The 22,500-nt window shown below is 38.7% G+C and overlaps 1 protein-coding gene across 1 annotated transcript in view; it reads left to right on the top strand.

Moving 5' to 3' along the window:
* The window catches only part of LOC106871944 (uncharacterized), a 61,755-nt gene that overhangs the window by 856 nt on the left and 38,399 nt on the right, over positions 1–22,500 (top strand). The window contains exon 2 of the mRNA XM_014918719.2: positions 10,517–10,544. Coding sequence (XP_014774205.1) covers positions 10,517–10,544 — 28 coding nt within the window. The remainder of the gene's footprint in view (positions 1–10,516; positions 10,545–22,500) is intronic.

Raw genomic sequence — 22,500 nt, 5'->3', positions numbered from 1 at the left:
GGAAGCACAATTATTATAACGTTCAACTGTTTGATCAATATGGGATCACCATATTGATCAAGGCCAGTCAAGGCCGGTCATTTATTACACGATATAAGAATCAAATGGTAAATGCAGCTGAAGAGACTTAATGTGAGACACTACTCATACGATTGAGCAGGTGATTTTGGACGCTCTACAGGATGAAAAACAAAACCTGTCAAAGGACTGACGAACTCAGTAACTCAAAAACCATACAAAAGTACGTTCATATGTATGTTAAATTTGTGGATATGGCGAGTGGAATATACGCATTTTATTAAATGAGACATGGAAAAAATAAGTAACCTTGATCGCCTCAGTTTTGAAGGTAATAACAGCAGGCCAGCAGTTAAATTGGCAACATACTGTCATGCTAGGTTAGGAGACATCATGCCGAGTAAAAATCAGAAACGCTATTTTATTGCCAAGACATACACCAGATTAGGAAGTACTACGACGTCTGAAGATCATTCAGCTACTCTAGCAATATCCTGCATTCTCAAACAAGTTTAGTTGTGTTGGCTTTGTCTTGACCCTGAGTATAGTGTAAGGACACGACAGTACACGTAGTACAAGTTTGGTGTACACGCAGCCCTTTTACACTAAAAAAATATTTTGCGCCGACTTAGCATCGTTACACAAGTCCGCACGTACACATCGAACCTGGTGTTCGCAGAGTTTATACCAAATTTCATTTACCACGTCACTACGCCTGGTGAGATATATCCTTTTGACAGTCTTTCGAAACGAGATATGCGATGAATAGTCACCATAAATTTGCACAGCTGTCTGCATTTCTTATGCCCCTGTGAGCATGATTGGTTCTGACGTCTTTCGGTTTATGTCTCTCACTCCATCTAGATCATTATAATCATTGTCATCTTCATCTTCGTTATCATCATGGTCCTCATCATCATCTACTCGAGCTTACTCCGATTCTTATGGCTTTGTCCTCCACCTATCTATATCTTCCATAGCATGTGATAGTTTTTCTCAATGACATCTAATGTCAACTCTTGACTAAATGACGTACGTGTTTGCAAGACGACGAACGCGATCATGACCCTTTCAAGGCATCCTGAACAGGGTGTTGCTACCCAATTTATCATTACTTCTCCAGCAGTCTGAAAGATGCCGCAAGAAATATTGTTTACTATGTTAATGTTATAAAACGAAATTCATCAGACACAATTTGGAGTTTAGGCACATCATTAGCTAGAAACTTGATCAATCTTTCATGTACCTCAAGAGCAACATCGTATCAACAGAGATAGTAGTTAAGCTACGTATCCGCAAGTCTTGAGTAGCATAATATGTCAACTCTGAATGGGCAAACCCATAGACATAAACTTCCGCTTTGATGAGAGCCATGCAACAAATTCTGACGTACGGGATGCAGCATGTTCGTGCATGTTTTATTCCTTCAATAGATTGAATTGTAGAGATATTGTTTTCAGGAAACTCATAGATGTGACTGAATGGTTTGTAAGACATAGGTGGACAACGAACTGTTCCCTTTCCATACACATGTAGTCTTTCAGTTTCAGCATTTTAATTACATTGTATAAGTCGTCTGTGTGAATGGTCTGCGTGTAACCTTTCATAGTGCAAACTGCGCTGTTTGTGATTTTTGTAGTTTATTGTGGTCTGTTGTGGAGAGGATGGAGATTCGAACAAAGCCAAAATAATCTATGATGGATCTAAGGTGTTGTCTGTATACCATAATTTTTGTTTCTTTCTATAGGTCGAATGTTGTACCTGTTAGCACTGTGTATGTTTACGTTCTATGTATGAGGTAGAGGCGTTACATGAAACTCCTAGTGTGTATATTTTCTGTTGTGCATGCGCTTATAGTGTGCTTACATGTGATGGTCGGTTGTATGAGATATTCTTTGCTGATTAGAAGAGAGACGTAGATTTTTTATTTGCTTCTGTAAGTCTATTATTTGGGAATGAATTTTCTGAACGATAAATATGGAACTGGAGTAGTATATATGTTCTGTAGAAGTGTAGGAAAGTCGATCAGGCACAGGTTAAATAGAGAATTAATGTAATACGGACCTTTCAGACGTTCCATTTGAAAAATTGCAAATTCTTCATATACCGTTCTCGTATAGTACATGTTTAACGATCTGAGATCTTGTTTGCGAGCTAGCGTATTTTTTCTTGTATGTGTGTGTGTGTGTGTGTGTGTGTGTGTGTGCGTGTGTGTGTGTGTGTGTGTGTGTGTGTGTGCGTGCGCGTGCGTGCGTGTGTGTGTGTGTGTGTGTGTGTGTGTGTGTGTGTGTGTGTGTGTTTAATCTGTTATATGATGTACATAAGCAGTACGATATATGAGGAAAGAGAACCGAAAAATAATTGTGATTTAGAGAGAGGAATGCAGAAATTATTGATATCAACGTTGTATCTATTAAGGTATATTGAGAGTGTTCATTGTATATTTATTAGTTTAACGCTACCTTTCATTGGTTTTGTTTAAATTCAAATTCGTGAGATTTTAAGCAGTTTCTTAATTATGGGTGTTTGTTAGTGTTGACATCAACAGGCATAGATACTGGCGAATCCAGTGACTGTTTTCAAACCCTAATTGCTTTACAAGTATACTTGCAGTTTTATTAGGGTCTGGGGAGTTTAAGTTTTGTAATTTTCTTATTTCCTTTGCTTCTGATAAAGGAAAATCATATTCTAGTTTAAAGTCTCGATAATTTTTTATGTGCATTGGTTTCCATAGTCTTAGTCATGTGTTTCTGTCTTCTTTGAGTGGTTTTTCTAAAGAAAAAAACTAATAAAAAGAATTTGTTTGCTGTAAGTACCTTATTTCGAGTTGTTACTGTGCCGGGTGGCGTTAGAGTTATTTATACGGTTAACTTTTTGCAGAGTGCTTTACTGATTATTTTGTGATTTATGTTGGATGCAAATATTTGTCAGCTCTTCATTTCTTTCTTTTGATTGCTATTTCCTTATTTAGATGCGTGATGCTGAGTTGAAGTGTTACAGTTGTTTTCGTTTTGCTTATTTACGTTGTAATGATGACGGCAGGTGGTCGGTATTGGGGTGGGATCGTTTACCATATGGTTTTACTTGAAGTTTCGTGGGTGTTGAAGAGAAGTTAGTGAACTTAATTAGTGTTTAGGGTAAAAAAAGGAGTTTAATTTTGATGTTATCTATATCATAGCAGTATATTTTATTTGCATTGACGTTTTCCCGTAACTGTGTTTGGAATGTATGTAATCTGGTGGACGGCCGGTGAGGTTGGTAGTAATATGTATATACTTCGTTATTTTGAGTCTGTAGTGTTAGTAACTGTTCTTCCTCTATAAGTGCTTGGGTGCTGTTTGTCGTAATTATGTATTGGATACATAATTTTATATTATGATACTTACTTCATGGTTTGGCTTGTCCTGCCTGAGCAGAATGTAAATCTACATCTCTCTTTGCACAATAGTATATGTCTACTCAGTAGTTATCTCATTATGTCTTCGGAAATTACAGTATTATGCGTTGTTGAGGAATTCTAATAAGACTGAAATATATCGAACGCTGTCCCTCGAACGCGCTGAAACGATTAAATTCATATTAGCTATTGACTTTTTCTCGTCACAAGTATTTCTAATTAGATTTCTGAAACTCACAACAATAAGTATTAACAACAATAGATATTAACTTATCTATTGTTTTTCGAGGAGATTAGGTTAATTCTCAAAGGAATGAATCTCAGTTCCTGATTCTTTTAAATATTGTTTTGCTTTGTTTTGTTTTTGTTTTTTGATACGCTGGGGGGGGGTCGATTCTATGCGTTTACAACATTGTGCATTTTCTTAAGGATTCTATCATGACTTAGGTGAATACCGGCAAGTAAACAGTGGAGCAGCAATCAAGTCAATGGAAGCATTCGATCTCACCACGCCCCAAAAATGCGCCCCAAGTGAAGTCCAATGTCAAGACGATGCTGGTTTGTTTCATCGATGTGAAAGGAATTGTCCACACAGAATGTGTTCCTCCTAGTCAAACTATTAACTTGGCAGTTCTGAAGCGTTTGCGAGACGGCCTTCCATTGCATACACTGTCTATCGAGGGCTTAGCAATTATTTCCAGGACCTCAACGTAGGCGGCAGTGTTAACTCTAAGGCCTTGTGGAAAGAAGTAAGGAGGCATCATATGTCCTTCATTGCTGACAACCTCTAAAACCATGACAGTTGCAGGAAATTTTGTGCGCATAACACTTGGAACTTCAAAGGTCTGCACATAACCAACTGTCATTTCTTCTGTTAACTTTTTGATCTTGGCCGAAGTTTTTCTCATTTGAGAAAAACCAAATCAAATCTTCTTCTGCTGGATTTTTCAGTTTGTTTAAGAGCCTTTTAGATCTGATGTAGTGATTTTCTTTTGCGTTTTCTGACAAATTGACTTCTCATCATCATATAAGACATATATATGATGTCTTCGTGGACAACATTTCTGACTGTTCCTTCTGACACATGCAGCTCTTTTTCAATTGACCTCATGGACTTCCCAGGATTGTAATCAACGGTCTGTTGAACTTGCTGGACAAATTCAGGAGCTCTGATGATTTCAGAGCGTTTAGAATGCTTCATATGGTGATACGTTTCCATCTTCGCTCCTTACAAACTTTGTAGAAGAAAGATCTAACAACATTTAAAAATCGAGATATTTCTAAATCACTATGCTCAGCCTTTATAACCACAATAACAGCATGCCTCTTCATTTCTTGAGTAAACTGGAGGTCTGCCATTATTACTTTCTGAAACAACAATTATACAGAGTTAGCAAAAAATGCAGCAATGACCCCAAAACGCTATGTCCTCAAACACCTTACGCACCCTGTATATATATATATATAGATAGATAGATAGATAGATAGATAGATAGAGAGGGAGAGAGGGAGAGCGAGATGATATATAAATATATATATCTTATATATAGTATATGCATGTGTGTGTGTGTGTGTGTGTGTGTGTGTGTGTGTGTGTGTGTGCTTGCGTGCGTGTATGTCGGTGAGAGTGACTGTGTGATAGGAAGCTTGCTTCCCAACCACATGGTTCCGAGTGGTATCTTGGGCAAGTATCTTCTACTATAGACTCGGGCCAACCAAAGTCTTGTGAGTGGATTTCGTGGATGGAAACTGAAAAAACCCCATTGTTTATATATGTGTGTGTGTGTGTGTGTGTGTGTGTGTGTGTGTGTGTGTGTGTGTGTGTGTGTGTGTGTGTGTGTGTGTGTACATGCTTGTGTGTGTGTGTACATGCTTGTGTGTCTGTGTTTGTCCCTCACAATCGCTTGACAACTGATGTTGGTGTGCTTACATCCCCGTAACTTAACGGTCCGGCAAAAGTGCCCGATAGAATAAGTACTAGGCTTACAAAGAATAAGTCATGGGGTAAATTTGCTCGATTAAAGGCGGTGCTCCAGCATGGCCTGAAACAAGTAAAAGAATAGAAGAATATACATACATGCATATATGTATGTATTCAGTGTGATACAGAGTGTGACATGACTGGCCATTTGAAATACAGGTACTACTCATTTTGCCAGTTGAGTGAACTGGAGCAACGTGAAATAAAGTGTCTTGCACAAGGACACAACGCATCGCCGGGAATTGAACTCACGACCTTACGACCCTGAACCGAATACAGTAACCACTAAGCCACGTGGTGTATATATATATATATATATATATATATATATATATATATATATATATATATATATATATATATATATATATATATATATATATATATATATATATATATATATATATATATATATATATATATATATATATATATATATATATATATATATATATATATATATATATATATATATATATATATATATATATATATATATATAAGGGCAATACTATACATGAATGCCTCACGCTATGAGGGACTCTAAGGTCAAACTATCATAATAAACACGGTAAAAATGTGTTTATTATGGTAGCTTGGCCTTAGAGTCCCTCATAGCGTGAGGCATTCATGTATAGTAATGCCCTTATATAAATAAATATATTTTGGGGAATAAATGATTTTTCCCTTATGAGGTTTTTTCACGCTGGCTACTTGATAAATTCTTGTAAAAGATTTTATCCTATTATTGGATTAATTATATATATATAAGGTAGAAAATATTCTAGTGGGGGAACATACGTTGTTGGATATATACAGAAAACCCTCTCTCCCAATACATAAAAGAAAATTGGAAAAGATTTTTGGACGACTGCTCCATCTCCTGGAATGAAAACATAGATAAGCTCCTGAAATTCAAAGGTCTCCTCAATAGCATTAACGCCAACATACAATTCACAATGGAGTATAACTACGAGGAACTCCCATTTCTAGTCATACTGATTAAAAATAAACGAAAATACAGAAACGCACATTTTTTACAAGACGACAGACGCTAAGCAATATCTATCATTTAGCTCATGTCGCCCGAGACATGTCAAAACAAATATCCCAGTCAACCTTGCATGAAGGATTTGCACCATAGTATCCGAAAAAATATCAGAGAACTAAGATTGTAAGAACTTAAGAACGTACTCCAGGAGATTGTAAGAACTTAAGAACGTACTCAACTCATAAATGGAGGAAAAAAACGTGCCAAATTGATTTATATTAAAGTATTAAGAAAAGCCAAACACAACAACACACCTACCCCAAAACACTACCTTATGTCTCCACATACAACCCCAGAAACAAAGAAGCATTTAATATCATCGTCCAAAGTCTCCCAGTGCTCCATAAGGACCCCAAACTTAAGGAAATTCTACGTAACCATAAAATCATTAAGAGCAGCAAACAACCTAAGGCATTAAAGAGGATCCTCACAAATGCCAACGGACGCAAGAGTTGAAAAGTGTGGTCGCCCCAATTGCGGAATATGTCTCGGTCTGTTAAAAGAATCAGAATTCCATTTCAGACAAGGACAAATATCTAAAATCAAATCTAACTTCATTTGCACCTCCCAACACCTTATTTACGTAATCAGATGCTCAAGCTACCATCGATACTATATTGGTTCGACAGGAATGTCGATCAGACAGCGATGTACGGTCCACAGACAACAAATATCCTCACCACAATATCGCCAAATATTATTCAGTCAACACATTGACGAATGTGCAGAACGATTACAACCACAATTCATAATTTTCCCGTTTTATCAACTTTCTGGACCTCAACACAAGTAAGACTGAATAAAGTAGTCTCATCTATCCAAAAATATAAACCACAATTAAATATGAACCCTTATAAAAGACTTACCCCTTCTATTGTAAGATATAAACCAGAATAAAATACAGACCAAAAATAAAAATTACAGATTTACCTCCCCTTTACTGTAAAATGAATGAGTGAACAATTATTTCCCCTAGTAGTATATCTTCTCCCCTAGAGTATATCTTCTCTATTTTTCAACCCTTAGCTTGATGAGCAATGTGAAACCGGTTCTTACTTTAATTATGTTGAAAGAACAAAATCTTATTTTGTACAAAATTGTATAATATCATTATTATTATGACTCTAATATACTCCTTAATTCTGTAAAACAAATCCTGTGTTGCAATTTAAAAACTAAAAGGTACAAGTACAAACGTCACTAAAGTGACTAAAGATACAAATCAGCCCCAGTATTTCTAGAAATAAGCGTCAAAACAACCCTCAGCCACGGACAAGCACTTACCCATTGACTGACAAGGGGGACTAACCTCCCTACAGCAAGTGAGAAGTGTCAAATCATCGATGATTTCGGACTGAGTTACTCCTCATTAGTGACACTTACGCCGTTACCTAGGGCTGGATGGAACTCACCTTGACAGTTTGTAGCAAATACCACAAGAATCATTTGCTGATTCGGTAAATTGTTAAAGTGAAAATTATAAATTATTAAGGTGCCTATCCACAATTTAAAAACCAAAAGGCACAAGTACAAACGTTACTGACAAGGTGAGTTCCATTCAACCCTAGGCAACGGAGTGAGTGTCACTGATGAGGATTGACTCAATCCGAAATCGCCGATGATTTGACATTCCTGGCTTGCTCTCCCCTGTCAGTCAATAGATAAGTGCTTGCCCGTGGCTAAGATTTGTTTTGACTCTTATTTCTAGCTATGCTGGTGCTGATTTGCACCCTTAATCACTTTAGTGACGTTTATATAGTATATGTATAGGCGCAGGAGTAGCTGTGTGGTTAGAAGCTTGATTCCCAACCACATGGTTCAGAGTTCAGTCGCACTACGTGTTACTTTGGGCATATATCTTCTACTATAGCCTCAGGCCGACCAAAGCCTTGTGACGGAAAGAAACCTGTCGTATGTATGTGTGTGTGTATCTGTGTGTCTGTGTTTGTCCACCCACCATCCCTTGACAACCAGTGTTGGCGTGTTTATGTTCCCGTAACAGTGGTTCGGCAAAAGATACCGATACAATAAGTATTAGGCTTACAAAGAATAAGACGTGGGGTTGATTTATATATATATATATATATATATATATATATATATATATATATATATATATATATATATATATATATATATATATATATATATATATATATATATAGGCGCAGGCGTGGCTGCGTGGCAAGAAGCTTGCTTCCTAATCGCAACCGCGTTGCGTCTTGGGCAAGTGTTTCCTACTGTAGCTTCGGGCCGACCAAGTCCTTGCGAGTAGATTTGTGAAGTCACAACAAGGACCTCAAACAGACAGAACTTTACGCAAAAATGCATGCAGTTCTAAGTGATGCCGACTTTTGCAATACATCTAGATTGTAGGATATTTCTAAGGTTTTCAGATGCTTTTTCAGATTGGGTGGTATTGAACCCAGTGCTCCAATGACAATAGGGATAACCTTTATGTTCGACTCTTGTAGCTGCCACATCTCAGCGATCTCAATTCTCAGGTTTCCATATCTATCAGTTTTTTTCTTTATTTCATGATGATATGTCAATCTCTTGGCACTGCTACATCGATTATTAGGCACACTTGTTTGTCCCTCCTAAAGTTTACTATATCCGGCCTTCGGTGCTCTAACACTTTGTCTGTCTGGAAATCAAAGTCCCAGAGGAATTTTGCTTTCCCCTTTTCGTCCATTACCTTTTCCAGTGTATATTGGTACCAAGCACTCGCAACGTCATATCCATACTTACGGCATAGTAGCCAGTGGAGATTTTGGGCTACCCAGTCGTGTCTACGCTTGTACTCTTTCTGTGCAAGACTTTCACAAGCACTAACAACGTGAGTCACGCTTTCGACCCTCTTCCCACACATTCTGCAGAGGTCCATTGCACTTGTGTGGTATATATTCTTTTTCATTGAGTTGGTATTCAATTCCTGGCCCTGGGCCGCGATGATTAGGCTTTCAGTATTCTTTTTTAGGTCACCCTTTTTGAGCCACCTCCATGATGCTTCCTGGTCTTTTAATTTGTTGGTTTCATGGTGTAATTCCATACGGAGTAGGGTTTCTTCTCTCTCCTTGGAATTCATGAGCACTCTCAAGTCCATTTTTGTTAAATCCTTTTGCACTAGCAGCATACTGTAGCAGGTCTTGTTTGCTGTTTACCAAATATTCTACCATCTTTCTTCTTTCACAGTTGGTGCACTTCCGTACGCTAATCAGCCCACGTCCATTCTTACCTTTCTTCATGTAGAGCCTCTGTACATTTGCCTTAGGGCGGAGGGCACTATGCATTGTCACTGTCTTTCGGGTAGTGCGATCAAGTTGGTCAATCTCCGCTTGTGTCCATTTCGGGATGGGTGCACTATAGCGGACTACAGCAACAGCCCATATGTTGATGGAAGTCACAAGGTTCCTTTAGTGTAGCTTTGATTTCAATAGAATTTTGAGACGCTTGAAATATGCCGTGATGACCTTTTCTTTCATTCCTTTGTGCAAGATATTGTCCAGCTCCAGGATCTCAAGGTAATTGTACGCATCATCATCCGGGACATTATTATTATTATTATCATCATCATCATCATCATCATCATCATCATCATCATCATCATCATCATCATCATTATTATTATTATTATTATTATTATTATTATTATTATTATTATTAAGGTTGCGCACTGGCAGAGTTGTGAATTTTACATTTCCGACTGCCCAAAAAAATGAAGTAGAAAAGTTGTTATACAAGTTATTAATTCATGGTTTTGTTGGAGTAAATATTGTCAGAGTTTTTCAATGGTTGGGGAATGGTATTGTAGGATATCATTTTCAAATTTTATCTCACTTTTTAATATACTATTAATATTGCTTGAATCTATCCAAGAAGTTATTATTTTAAGCATTTAGGTGTATAAAGTACATTTAGATGTATAGAGTACTTTAATGTATAGAGTACTGTAATTACTTTGAAAATTTACTTTTCTAAATGAGAATAAATTTAAAATTTTGTCGTTTCACTTTTTTTATAGATACTTACGTTTTGTTTTTTTGTTTTTTCGTTTTTCATTTTTCAGGGAACAACACATTGCATTAAAGAAAAAAGTAAGTTTCTTTTTGTTTACTTTTTTTTTTTTGTATACTAAGTCTTTATACTAACATTACAAAAAAAAAATAAGAAAACTTAGAAGGGATAGAACTGTCTAAAAGTTTACAAAAACTATTCAATATCTGCAGACGAAAGGCGGCGAGCTGTCAGGATAGTTAGCACGCCAGGCAAAAAATGCTTAGCGACATTTCGTCCGCCTGAACTTCCTGAATCCAAATTCTGCCGAGATTGACTGTCTTTCATCCCTTTCGGGGTCGATAAAATAAGCACCAGTTAGGCACTAGTGTCGATTTGATCGACTTAACCCTTCCCTCGAAATTGCTGGCCTTGTGCCAAAATTTGAAACCAAAATCTGCAAAAGTATCATCAAGACAATAATAATGGTTTCTAGCATACACACAAAGCCAGAACTGTTGATGAAGTGATGTAGCACTTTTAATTAAACCAATACTTGACTAGTAATTATTTTATAGACTCCTGAAGGTAGAAACACAAAGTCGACCTCAATTGGATTTGAAATAAGTATGTAAAACCAAAGGTTCGACGTAATCCTGATTTTGTTATAGGCTCAAATAAATGTTGCAAAAAATAAATCTTGTCGATTTATTCCAATACTGTACTTGATTAATACTTATTTAACCGAATTATCAGGATGAAGGACAAATTAAACTGGTGCTATTTGAACACAGAACGAGGCAAGTTGTCTGACAAACGGCGACCACAGTTGTTCACCGTCAAGGAAACGCTGGAGATGTTGCAGTAATAGCGCATGTCTGTGCACCAACAGCTACGTCATCCCCAGTCCTCCACTTAGTGGGTCTTGATAACAAATGGAGGCACCTGGTCCAAAGGAAGACGGGAAAATAGGCGCTCCAATCTGGTCAGACGTGAAGCGGGGCGGAGCACAACGGTCAGGAGATAGGCGGGACGGAGGCGATGTGTGCATTCACCACCTTGCCCAACTTTTCAAGGAAAGCTTTCTCTTGGCCCAATTCAGGGTGATATTGGCTATCCTGCTTGTCATCTTGTCCCAGTTCTTCTCCACTAGGAGGTCTTGACCAACCAGACCTCGAGCAATTTAACAAATCCGTCTATTCAGCGTCTAACGACGCTATTAGACAGTATGAACTTGTACCCCAGCTACCGAGCTACAAGCCCACTGACTTTTTTGGTTGATTTTTGTTCCTGTCAATGCATGGTATTATTTTAGAGCAGGACCGATCAGATCTATGTCTGGTGTCCGATACTATAATGGTAACGTCGTCTGCGTTGCCGACACGGTTCTTCCACGACCTATTTCGCGCGGAATGCTCCTCAACATCTGCAGTTTGGGAGCAGTGGTTCTAGAGTCAGTACATACGGAAGAGGCGAGAGAAGATAACCTGGACGGACCGACTGCATGATACTGTATGGTTCCGATAGGGTGTCATTCACCCGATCCCCCGAGCAGATGTTGTACATTACAGCAATCCAAGGCGGGACCGAAACAGGCCGCCAAATATTGGTGGTCGACCCTATCGAAGATTTTGATTGATATCAGTTGATTAGACTATTATCCATGCCATCGCATAAGGTAGAGATTGTCGTAGATATATCTGCTTGGGATGGCACATGTTTGCACATCACCAATCAGACCCTCGACAAAAGTCAACTTCTTTGCTAACACCATGGCCGAACTTTTAAAATCTGCGATTAGCAGAGTTACGGGTCGAAAATTATCAATGTGATTTCCCTTGATCGGAGCCTTTCTTGATAGTTCCAACACTTCCCAACTCACAGAACTAGGAATCCTCCTTTTCTGCTGCCAATTGTGGCAGGTATCTCAAAGGCTGTTATCGGCTTTTCGCAACACTCCACCTCCCTTACCGAGAGTTGAAATTCATCCTGCATTCCGACCCACCATTCATCCCAAACAGTCGCGCGAAATGCTGCTGCAAAAATCGCATTCATCTGCTTAGTGTCGAGGAACACGCACCCATTATGGCACTCCAAATATCAAATTGTGGTTTTGCAATCTTGTTGTACCTCTTTCACCCGGCTCCATGAGCAGCTTTCCGTCCTCTCATGCAGCCTATATGTTTCATGCTGAAGAATTAGTCGAGGGCCGATATCGCCGCGTGCACGTCGGTTGTGATATCTTTTCTAAGAGCCTCTGACAAGTTTCTAATTTCTCTCTATTTTATTTTTCTCTATGGCTACGACCTTACTAAGCCTAATAAATTCTACTCTAATTGCCCTTTTCAGGATGAATTGACATTTGTTGTTGATGGTTGACTCCGTCAACATCCGCTTAATAAGTTTGCTAATCTGGAAGCGACGCGTTCAGCTTCCACTAACCGGGTTCCTGCCTATGAAATATATCTAGGTCGACCGTACAGATAACAAATTTGTGGTCTGTGTAGCCGTTGATTTTACAAAGTGTACAACCTATGCTATCCCTATCTATTGACCTACAGAATATTCTATCTAGATATTACCTAGATGTCCCGATGCTTTTTGTTCATGTCCACCCTGGTACATTCGGAAAATCCAGTTGATGCTTGTCAGGCAGGTGAAACCGTCTGAGCAAGTATGCCCTCGAATTTCAGTGCCCACGCCCTAGCATTTACTACATGTCCGTACTTGCAGTAAGATTGGCTGTTGACCATTTGTTCAAGGTGAAGTACGGAGGCTGTTTTGTCGGTTAAGACGTTTGCTCTAAGACACGAAGGAACGAAAGCCGTTCGATGAGACCGGTTTAGAGAGTTCAACCTTACCACAAATCTCCAATTCTGTTTTTGATGGTCCATGATGAGTGTGTGCTACTTGATTCTGAGCAAATGCTTTATCATCAGCAATTCGCTCTGCCGTTCGAGGCGGCAAAGCAAGCCGGATCACGAATGGACAGTGGAAGTAGAGTATTACAAAAGGTCAATAACAACCACTGAAGTACGGGAGGCGATGACTAGCTACTTGAGGGACAAATCGTCTGGTTTAAATGGCCAGCCTACGGGCTTTATACATATGCATCAAGCTTCTTCGGCGATTTCGTGACAAATATCTACCGCAACTTGCCAAAAGAACAAGAGAATTCTCATTTCTATGAGCTGAGGAGTAGTTGCAGTGCTGAGAGGAGACTCAAACAAGGGGGACGACATTGATCATTTCCGGACCATAACTCTGCTGCACGTAGTGTTCAGAAGTTTTGTCAAGACAATATCAAAGAGATTGGCGCTTGTTATTAGTGGTCTGATTGATGATGCACAGACATGCGCCATTCCGAGCATACCTAGTCATGATCTCGACCTCGTACGATGCATGGGTGAGAAGTTGATTAACATAGATCAATGGAATGCCTTCTTGACAGCTGTCCTCACAACAGCCAATTTCGGACCCACGTTCCGGCACTGTATCGCCACCATTTACAGCGACATCTGATCGTTGGTCAGAGTAAACGGTTACCTGTCGGTGAACGAAGTTGTGTAATGGACAGGAATGAAAGGGTTAAAGGCAGACACTTTTCTCTTTGACCAAACTCTCATCAACTTTTTCAAGTTCGACTTATAAAAAACAAAGGTTGGTAGGAAAGTGCTGCCTTTCAGCGCCTTCGTTGAAAGGTGACAAGCATGGTCCAAGTAAAAGGGACTGCTCGAAGACTTTTCTTGTTTAAAATTTTGTTACTATATTCTTTTTGTTTACGTTTTGTTTACAAAAAAACCCTCTTTTTGTAATCTTGTGCCTCTAATATTCTCGTTTTATGCGTGAGCCTTAGTGGTTAATAAAGAAACCATTATTGTTGTTGCTGTTGGAAAGACATGCGTTGCGTTGCTCGTAAGTTTGTTAGTCTTATTTACGTTTAACAGTTATTTATTGTAATTTTGTTATATATGGTTCGTGTAAGACCACCAGGACACAGGGCAGGTTTGTTTATCTGGTTGTGTTTTGCCCATTTGGAACACAAAATTGGATGTATGTCGTTCACCTTCAAAGCCAGTGAATGGAAAAAGAACTGAGAGGTACCTCTGAAAGACAAGTGCAACAAGATTAAGATCAAATGTCAAAAGTGTGCAACACTGCTACGCGAAGAACAACAGCAACAGTAGCAACTACTACTTAAACAATGACAACACGTGAATAAAAAGAAAAGCAACGAAAAGCAACAAAAATGACAACACAAACATGTCTAACACTACTACAACTAGTATCGACAACAGCAGCAGCAGTAGTTGCAAGGAAGACAGAGAAGAAAAAGTTTACCACCACCACTACTAACTCATCAGGCGAGATTTTTGTACCAGAAATAAAACAACAGCAACGTAACCACCAAAAGTAACACGACAGAAACGGGGCGATATGCAGCGAAGGTGCTAGCAACGATGAATATGACCAAATTGCTGCAGCAAGGTATTTCCTTTGCGAGTACTACAAGAGATCTCAACAAATACCATCGAAAATATGGAGAATCAAAACTGGTCAGGCAGATTGTAACAGAAAATGAACGACGACAATTCTAAACCAAGCATTCGACGTTATAAAAAAAAAATACAAAAACATGCACAGTTGTACAGCCTTGACCAAATGTATTAGGCAACCCCAATATTTTGGGGTTCTGCAATCTCAATGTTAATGAAACTCGTGCACTTGATAGATTATGGTATATTTCATAATATACATTAGTTTTAATATCTGATCGACCCTCCTTTAGCATCACTTACCGCTTTTATACGGTTAGGCATTGAATCAACTAGTTTCTTGCAGGTGCTAGGCGCAATTTCACTCCATTCTTCTCTCAACTTTTGGTGCAAATGCTCTTTATTTTTAATTGTTTCTGATAGCTTCACCAAGAGTTCCCCATAGGTATTCGATTGGATTTAGATCGGGATTTTGAGCTGGCCAGTCCATGGGAATGATACCCTGTGTCTCCAACCATTGACGAGTATTCTTTGATGTATGACATGGAGCGTTTTCCTGTTGAAAGATAACACTGTTTTTCGACACTCTTAGATGCAATTTAGCAATTGATGGCTCTAAAACATCCGATAACATAGAAACGTAAGTAGCTGAATTCATCCTTCCCTGACATAAAAACATTTCTCCGGGTCCTGTAGCAGACATGCAGGCCTACAACATAATAGAACAACCCCAGTGTTTTACGGTCGGTACCAGACATTCAGCCTTAAATGCTTCCCCAACTCTGCAACGCACGAAAGTTGCACCAGATGTACCGAAAACCTGAGTAAAATCATGAAAAATAATATTGGCTTTATGTTGGATACTTTTAAATATATATTTTGGGTAACAAACCAGTTACATTAAGTTTATATTTGAGTGAATACATGTTCTATCTTACTTCATAAGTTACTTTCATCAAACCATATGACTTTCGACCATTGCTCACTGGTCCAATTTGAGTGGCTTTTGACCCACTGAAGACGTTTTTCAATATTCGCTTCAGAAACCCATGGCTTCTTCCTGGCTTTACAGCCTTTCAGACCGTACTCTACGAGCCTTCTTCTAACAGTTCTGGTTGATTTTGTGAAGTACTTGCCTCGTTGAAGTCCACACAGAGCTTCGACGACGTTTTTCTCCTGTTTCTGAGCGACTGCTGGAACAAAATCGCGTCGGGTGCAATGTGCAAGTGAGGACGAAATACAAATTAGTTTGGGCATGTGTATTAACACAGGACCCACATCATACGAGGAAAAGATATAGCACGGTTGAACTGGGATTCAAAACAGAAGTAGAGACAGGATTCTACTCTACAACACTGAGGAATGAGGAACTTGGCCTAATTCTCTGCTATTGCCTTGCCCTAGGCAAAAGTAAAAGACATAAACGTGCTACTAGAAATAAGTATCATCTAGTTGATCGCAGCCATCTAGAGCCATAGAGAGGAAGATGCGACAATTCTGGAAATGAAAATACACCAAAACAAAACTGGTGAGAAATAAGTATGGTACTGGCAATACAAACAATTCAAGAAAACATATCTGATGGACCTCACGGACGGCACGCACCTGTCCGTAACAGTAGAGGGGAGAAAGCCAAGCTGTCAAATATGTGACACTGTGACGCACTTAAAGGTTTTCTATCCCCAATAAATCGTGAAAGAAACACGATCCCCACTTGTACCAACATCACTAATACAGCCTCAACAGCACCAGCAGTAATAGCCACAGTGACTGCAACAGCAATAGCAGCAGAGGTTCCAAACAAAAAAGCGACAACATCCACGCCAGTAGCAGGAACACCAGCGACACAAAAGCTTCCAACTTCCACAAAAATCTCCGACAACAACTGCAGAAATATCAACAACAAAACACCTCAAAACCAATATAACACCAGAGGACATGCCCCTCATTTCAGATCTCTTAGATACGTCTTGTGACGAAGGGAACTAGGAAGAAGTGTGAAAAGGTGTCACCATAAAAAAGAAAGTAAAGGAAAGTAATAAATTCTTCCACAGAAAAAATCTAGCAAGAGGAAACTAAAAGCAACAATCCTTACCACCATCACCACAAATACCACAACACACAAACACAACCCAGTTCCCACTCACCACAATAACCCAAACAACATCCGCAAACCGATCTAAAGAAATACCTCAATTATACGGCCTTGGATAAAAACGATAAACAGTTCATGGAACATGTATTGAGTCATCCCATAAATAATGCAGGTTTTTTATATATTGCTTTTATTTTTCACACTTAATATAAACAAAGTTCTTTTTTGATCTAAAATATACTCTCTTTCGTTTCTTCCATCTCTCTGGTAGACTTGTAAGGCTCCTCTTCCAAAATTCACCTCTCCGTGACGAAAAATACTCCTCCAGTACTGTTCTGATTTCGTCTACAGAATTCATATTTTTACCGTCCCAATGATTTTGAAGACAGCGGAATAAATGATAATCAGATGGGGCAATGTCCGGCGAATATAGTGGGTGGGGCATCGTTCCCAATTCAAACTGCTCCAGCCTTTGAAATGTCGTTCTCGCTGCGTGTGGCCGAGCATTATCCTGATGGAAGAACACCTTTCGTCTTGAAACTAAATATGGTCGTTTTTCTTCTAGAACTGACTTAAGCCGCTCAAGCTGCTCGCAATAGATCTTTATTATCATTTAGTTTGGGTTTAAAAGTTCAAAGTGGACTAAAGCTTTCATATCACACCGAACAGATAAGAAGACCTTCTTTAGCCTGGAGTGCCGGTGTTTCTCCTTTCCCTACCCACTGTCTTCAGCGCTTGAATTTTTATAGAGAACTCATTTCTCGTCACCAGTCACTATTCGGTCCAAAAAAGATTCATTTGTGAGATGTAATAGCAAAGAAGAGCACACATTCACTCTCTGCGCGCGATTAGACGCGGAAAGTTTGTGAGGAACACATTGGCCCAATTTACTGACTTTTCCGATGGCACTCGGATGTCGATAAATGGTTGAATGACCAAATCCAAGCTTCTATGCAAGTTACTCAGCAGTTACGGTGGGATTTTGTTCCACCAAGGTTTGCAGGTCATCCTCGTCGACCTCTACAGACCTTCCAGGATGAGGTCCGTCTTCTAGGTTGTAGTTTCCGGCTCAAAATTTCTTGAACCACCTTTGACATCGGCTTACGCTTATTGTCCGACCTCCATAATATTAATATTCCTCACACTTTCCGTTGCGCTGTTGCCTTTATTGAACTCAATAATCAAAATATTCCGAATATGCTCCTTTGTCACTTATAGCTTTGAAAATATAACTGCTAAAATCGAACTGCACTCTTCAAAACTTGCACTAAGAATAAGGACAAGGTAAAATTATTACCTGTTCTTATAGTAAGTTGATGCAGGTAGTTTATCCCTGCCTCCTTCCGACTTTTAGTTCATGCAATTGAAAAAAACGCATTATTCATGGGATGACCCAATACATCAATATACAAATATTACATACAATGATTACATGATGCCATCGCATAGCATGACAATTCATATTCAAATTCTAGAAACAGATCAAGGTGCATACAACACAATGAAGGCGAAATATTCGAAGGCAATGGGGAATTTCCGAAGAACTATAAAAGATAGACTCTAAAAGAAATGCGTGTGGAGACACTCACAAGTAGCCAAAAGGAGAGTACGTCCTTCCACAGAAATAAGGTGTTTCTTCTCACTTTCCACCCTCTTGCTGAATATGGCGTTACTCAGAATAGGTAGTGTGAATTCATGTGGCCTGAAACGAAATCAGAATTACTGAGACATGAGCATTCATTTCCATCTTCGGCAGCTACAAGTTGTGTGCTCTCTAAATTTTCTGGAAATAGGTTATGGAGTGGCTATGTTGTTTCGGAAAGGGCTAGATTTTGAGATACGGACCATCTTCCTGGATCCACAAGATAAGTCAGCATTACTGGATGTGACCAACAGCGTAGGCCACACTTTCAGACAAATAAGAGAAGCCAATAAGAGAAAGGTCTGCCTCGCAAACATACTCTGATATTTCCAACTGTCCGAGAGGTATCGACTGGATTTCCCAGATGCGCTACAGGACATGGACGAACATCAGGTTATCCAGATCGTATGTAGATAGATTATTCTGTAGGCCAGTAAATAGGAATAGCATAGGTTTTCCACATTTTAAAATTGTCGGCTACACAGACCACAAATTTGTGATATGTATGGTTGACATAGATAGAATTCATGAACAGGTCGTCGGTTACTGGAAGATGAGTGCGCCTTTCAGGGCATGTCACGCTTACAGTTACCGAATTAGTGAATTAGTTAAGCGAGTGTTGATGGGAGAAACCGTCAACAACAGATGGTGACTTACCCTGAAAAGAGCAATTAGAAAAGAGTCGATGAGGTTTTGTAGGGATGTAGCAATAGTGAAAGTTAGATTAGAGAGGGACTTGCAAATCCAGAAGAAGCACTTAGAAAAAGCAAAGCAACTGACGGGCTTGCAGTGAGATTGGCTCCTGTGTTGTCAGTGCTAAGGTGCGTGCTACAAGACAAAAGAACGAAAGCAGTTCGATGCCCCGAGCGGCGAAGGTACAACGTGATTGTAAAGCCAAAGTTCAATTATTTGCGGATGACGATGAGTGCGTGCCACTCGATTATAAGCAGATGTATATGGCATTTCCGCAGCACTATACTCGACTATTCGCGACGAATGCAGTGCCTGCAGTGCTTACTTCAATGGTCTGCCTCAACTCACGGCAGTGACGTCGGAGTGTTGCAAAAGGGAGAACAGTTTTGCTTTGCTTGGCAATATGTACCCGTCCTCGCCACTTGTAATTACCATTAAAATTTTTATGAAAGCATCTTCGCTTTTCAGAAAATTTTGGGTTGGTTCCTCGCAAGTGGACGGGATGCTCTGATGTGAGAGAACAATTCCTTGTAGTTTGTTTCCTGCTGTTGTTTCTCTTGTTATAAGTCGCTCTCCTACTTTCTCATCATCATCACAGCTCACGCGTCACAATTTTGCGGCAGCAGATGCTTCTCTTAAAATCTTGTAACACCGACGTTTACAGATGCCTCCATTTTGTAAACTTCAAACACATTCAGGCAACAGTTTTCACAAATCACAGGATGCACTATCACAATGCAATCGTTGACGTTGCTTTGGAAAGTCTATTAGATTTTGAATCACTTTCGCTGTGATTATTTCTCGGTTTTAAATGCTTGTGCCAATTAAGACAAACTTCCCTACCGGCCCATCGCAGGATCACAAAAGTCTCCGTAAGTAGAACTTCACATAAACAAGTTACTCTTTCGAATCTTTCATTATTCAAACTGCGACACATTGCGTGAATATCGATGACAAACAGATGTCACCTGTATTCTGCATTGCAGTTGCAAGCACTCTGCACTAGCTGGTTCTTTTTTTTTTTCTTCTTGGCTAGACTATTTATTTATGCACTTTAGCTTCTTAATAAAATGAATGAAAAACAACTAAGTTCTTCAGTCCATAAACGAAGTTCGGTTATCAATCGTTTATATTTAGAATTACAGTTTGATTTTGGGGATTTTGGGGTTTTTTGTTTGTTTGTTGTTGTTGTTCTTTATTCTTGTTTTTTGCTTTTACATTTTTAAAATATAATTTTATTTTCACAGAGCACCATTCGGGAACAACTACTTAATACAGGTCATTCAACCTGCTAGAAGTAGCAACCAAATTTTCCTCGAACATTATCTGTTTATTATTTTCTTATTACATTGATATATCATCAACATAATTTAATAAATATTATTTGTATTATATTTTTTGTATCATACATATGATAAAAATTACTTTTCTTGTATAATACTTACATAATCGCATTTGAAGTTCATAATTTTCTAATGAAATGAATATTTTATGTGTGACTTCAATAACTAAATTGAATTTTTAATTTCGATTCTTCAGGCGGTGACATGACAGAGCCGTTTCATCGTTGAACAGAATGTCACGCATTGGACAATGTTTCGGTATTAGTATATGTGAGTGCTTGACTGTTCAGCTCTGACGAGTAAATGAAACACGATGTCACACACTAACTCACGACTTGCATTATTTCTCTGTTCTCTAAGTTCAGATACAACCGAGATAAATTTTCGTCTTTTATGCTTTCGGAGTGGATAAATGAGTACCAATCTAGAGTAGAGAATTGGCTGAACATAAAGAATGATGGACCATGTGTTTTGTAATATCTATTCTGTCTGTTTAACTTCTAAGTTCAAATCCCGCCTCTACTTGGATGGTAGACTTAATCTGTCACCCGCTCATTATAAACATTGGCTTTCTTCCCAACCAAAAGATAAAATGTAAATTTCCTGAAAGCCTTCTTGATATGATGATTGCTTTTGATGGACGGGCAGGAAAATATGGCTCTTATTATAATATAGATAATTATAAACTAGTCTTCTTCTCATGTTGTAACTTTGAATTCGTTTAATTAAATAAACATCTAAGTTAATGACCTTGATATTTTACATGACATTTAAAAGTTTAAAAATTTTAAGCTATCTCCATTATAAGTGAAGTAAAAAAGAAAACATTGTCTTTTTAGAATATGTCCTTCTTTCTTTTACCAATTTAAAATGAAAAAATCTTTTTACTGTTAATGAAATTAATTGCATTGTGGTCGATGTCTTACGATATGTGTGTGTGTGTGTGTGTGTGTGTGTGTGTGTGTGTGTGTGTGTGCATACGTGTATGTACATGTATATATACACATATACATATGTATGTATATTTATATATATGCGAATATTTATATATGTGTATATATACACACATACAAGACTACACTATTGATATTGTCAAAATTCCAATAAAAGAGCCTTATTTCTAGGATAGAATCTGATTTTTTTGTATTAGAAAGAAACTGGAAAGTTAAAACCAAGAAAACATAAATATATACAAGTAGTTAGTAACCTAAAAGAGGTGTTTGAGAAAGTCATTGCCACTGACGTGATCACAGCATGAGTAGTCCTTGAGCCATTCATAAGCACAAAGCATGAAGGTTATGTTGTTAGAGCTAGGGTGTGTGCAGTAAGACATGAGGGAACAAAAGCTGTTTATTCCTTCATGGAACAACTAAACAAAAAACGTCAGAGTTGACGAATGAGGAGGAATGCATGCTAGTAGATTCCAAGCCAATGGGTATGACTTTTCAGTTGCAATTCGCTCAGCTACTTGGGTCGGATGGTGGACCACAGATGGGTCGGACTTAACTGATTAATTTGACGACCTGTCACGACTCTTGGAAGGCCTATAACAGCTAGCAAAATACGGGAATCGAGGGCTAGTTGCTCGATAAAAATGCTGCTGAAGATGAATGGTCAAGCTTACGAGCTGTATATTCATATACCAGACACGTTCAGGGACCACTTGGTAGATGTCTCCTGGAACTGACAGCAGAACAGGAGAATTCCCAGTTTTGCGAAAAGAGGTGCGTAGTAGAGCAGAAAAAGAACCCAATCAAGAGGGTTGGCTTTAACAACTTCAGGCCTGTA

This window comes from Octopus bimaculoides, chromosome 4 (genome assembly GCF_046866305.1).
Source record: "Octopus bimaculoides isolate indiv1 chromosome 4, ASM4686630v1, whole genome shotgun sequence".
NCBI classification, from domain to species: Eukaryota; Metazoa; Mollusca; class Cephalopoda; order Octopoda; family Octopodidae; genus Octopus; species Octopus bimaculoides.
This window is presented reverse-complemented; position numbering and strand designations above follow the sequence as displayed.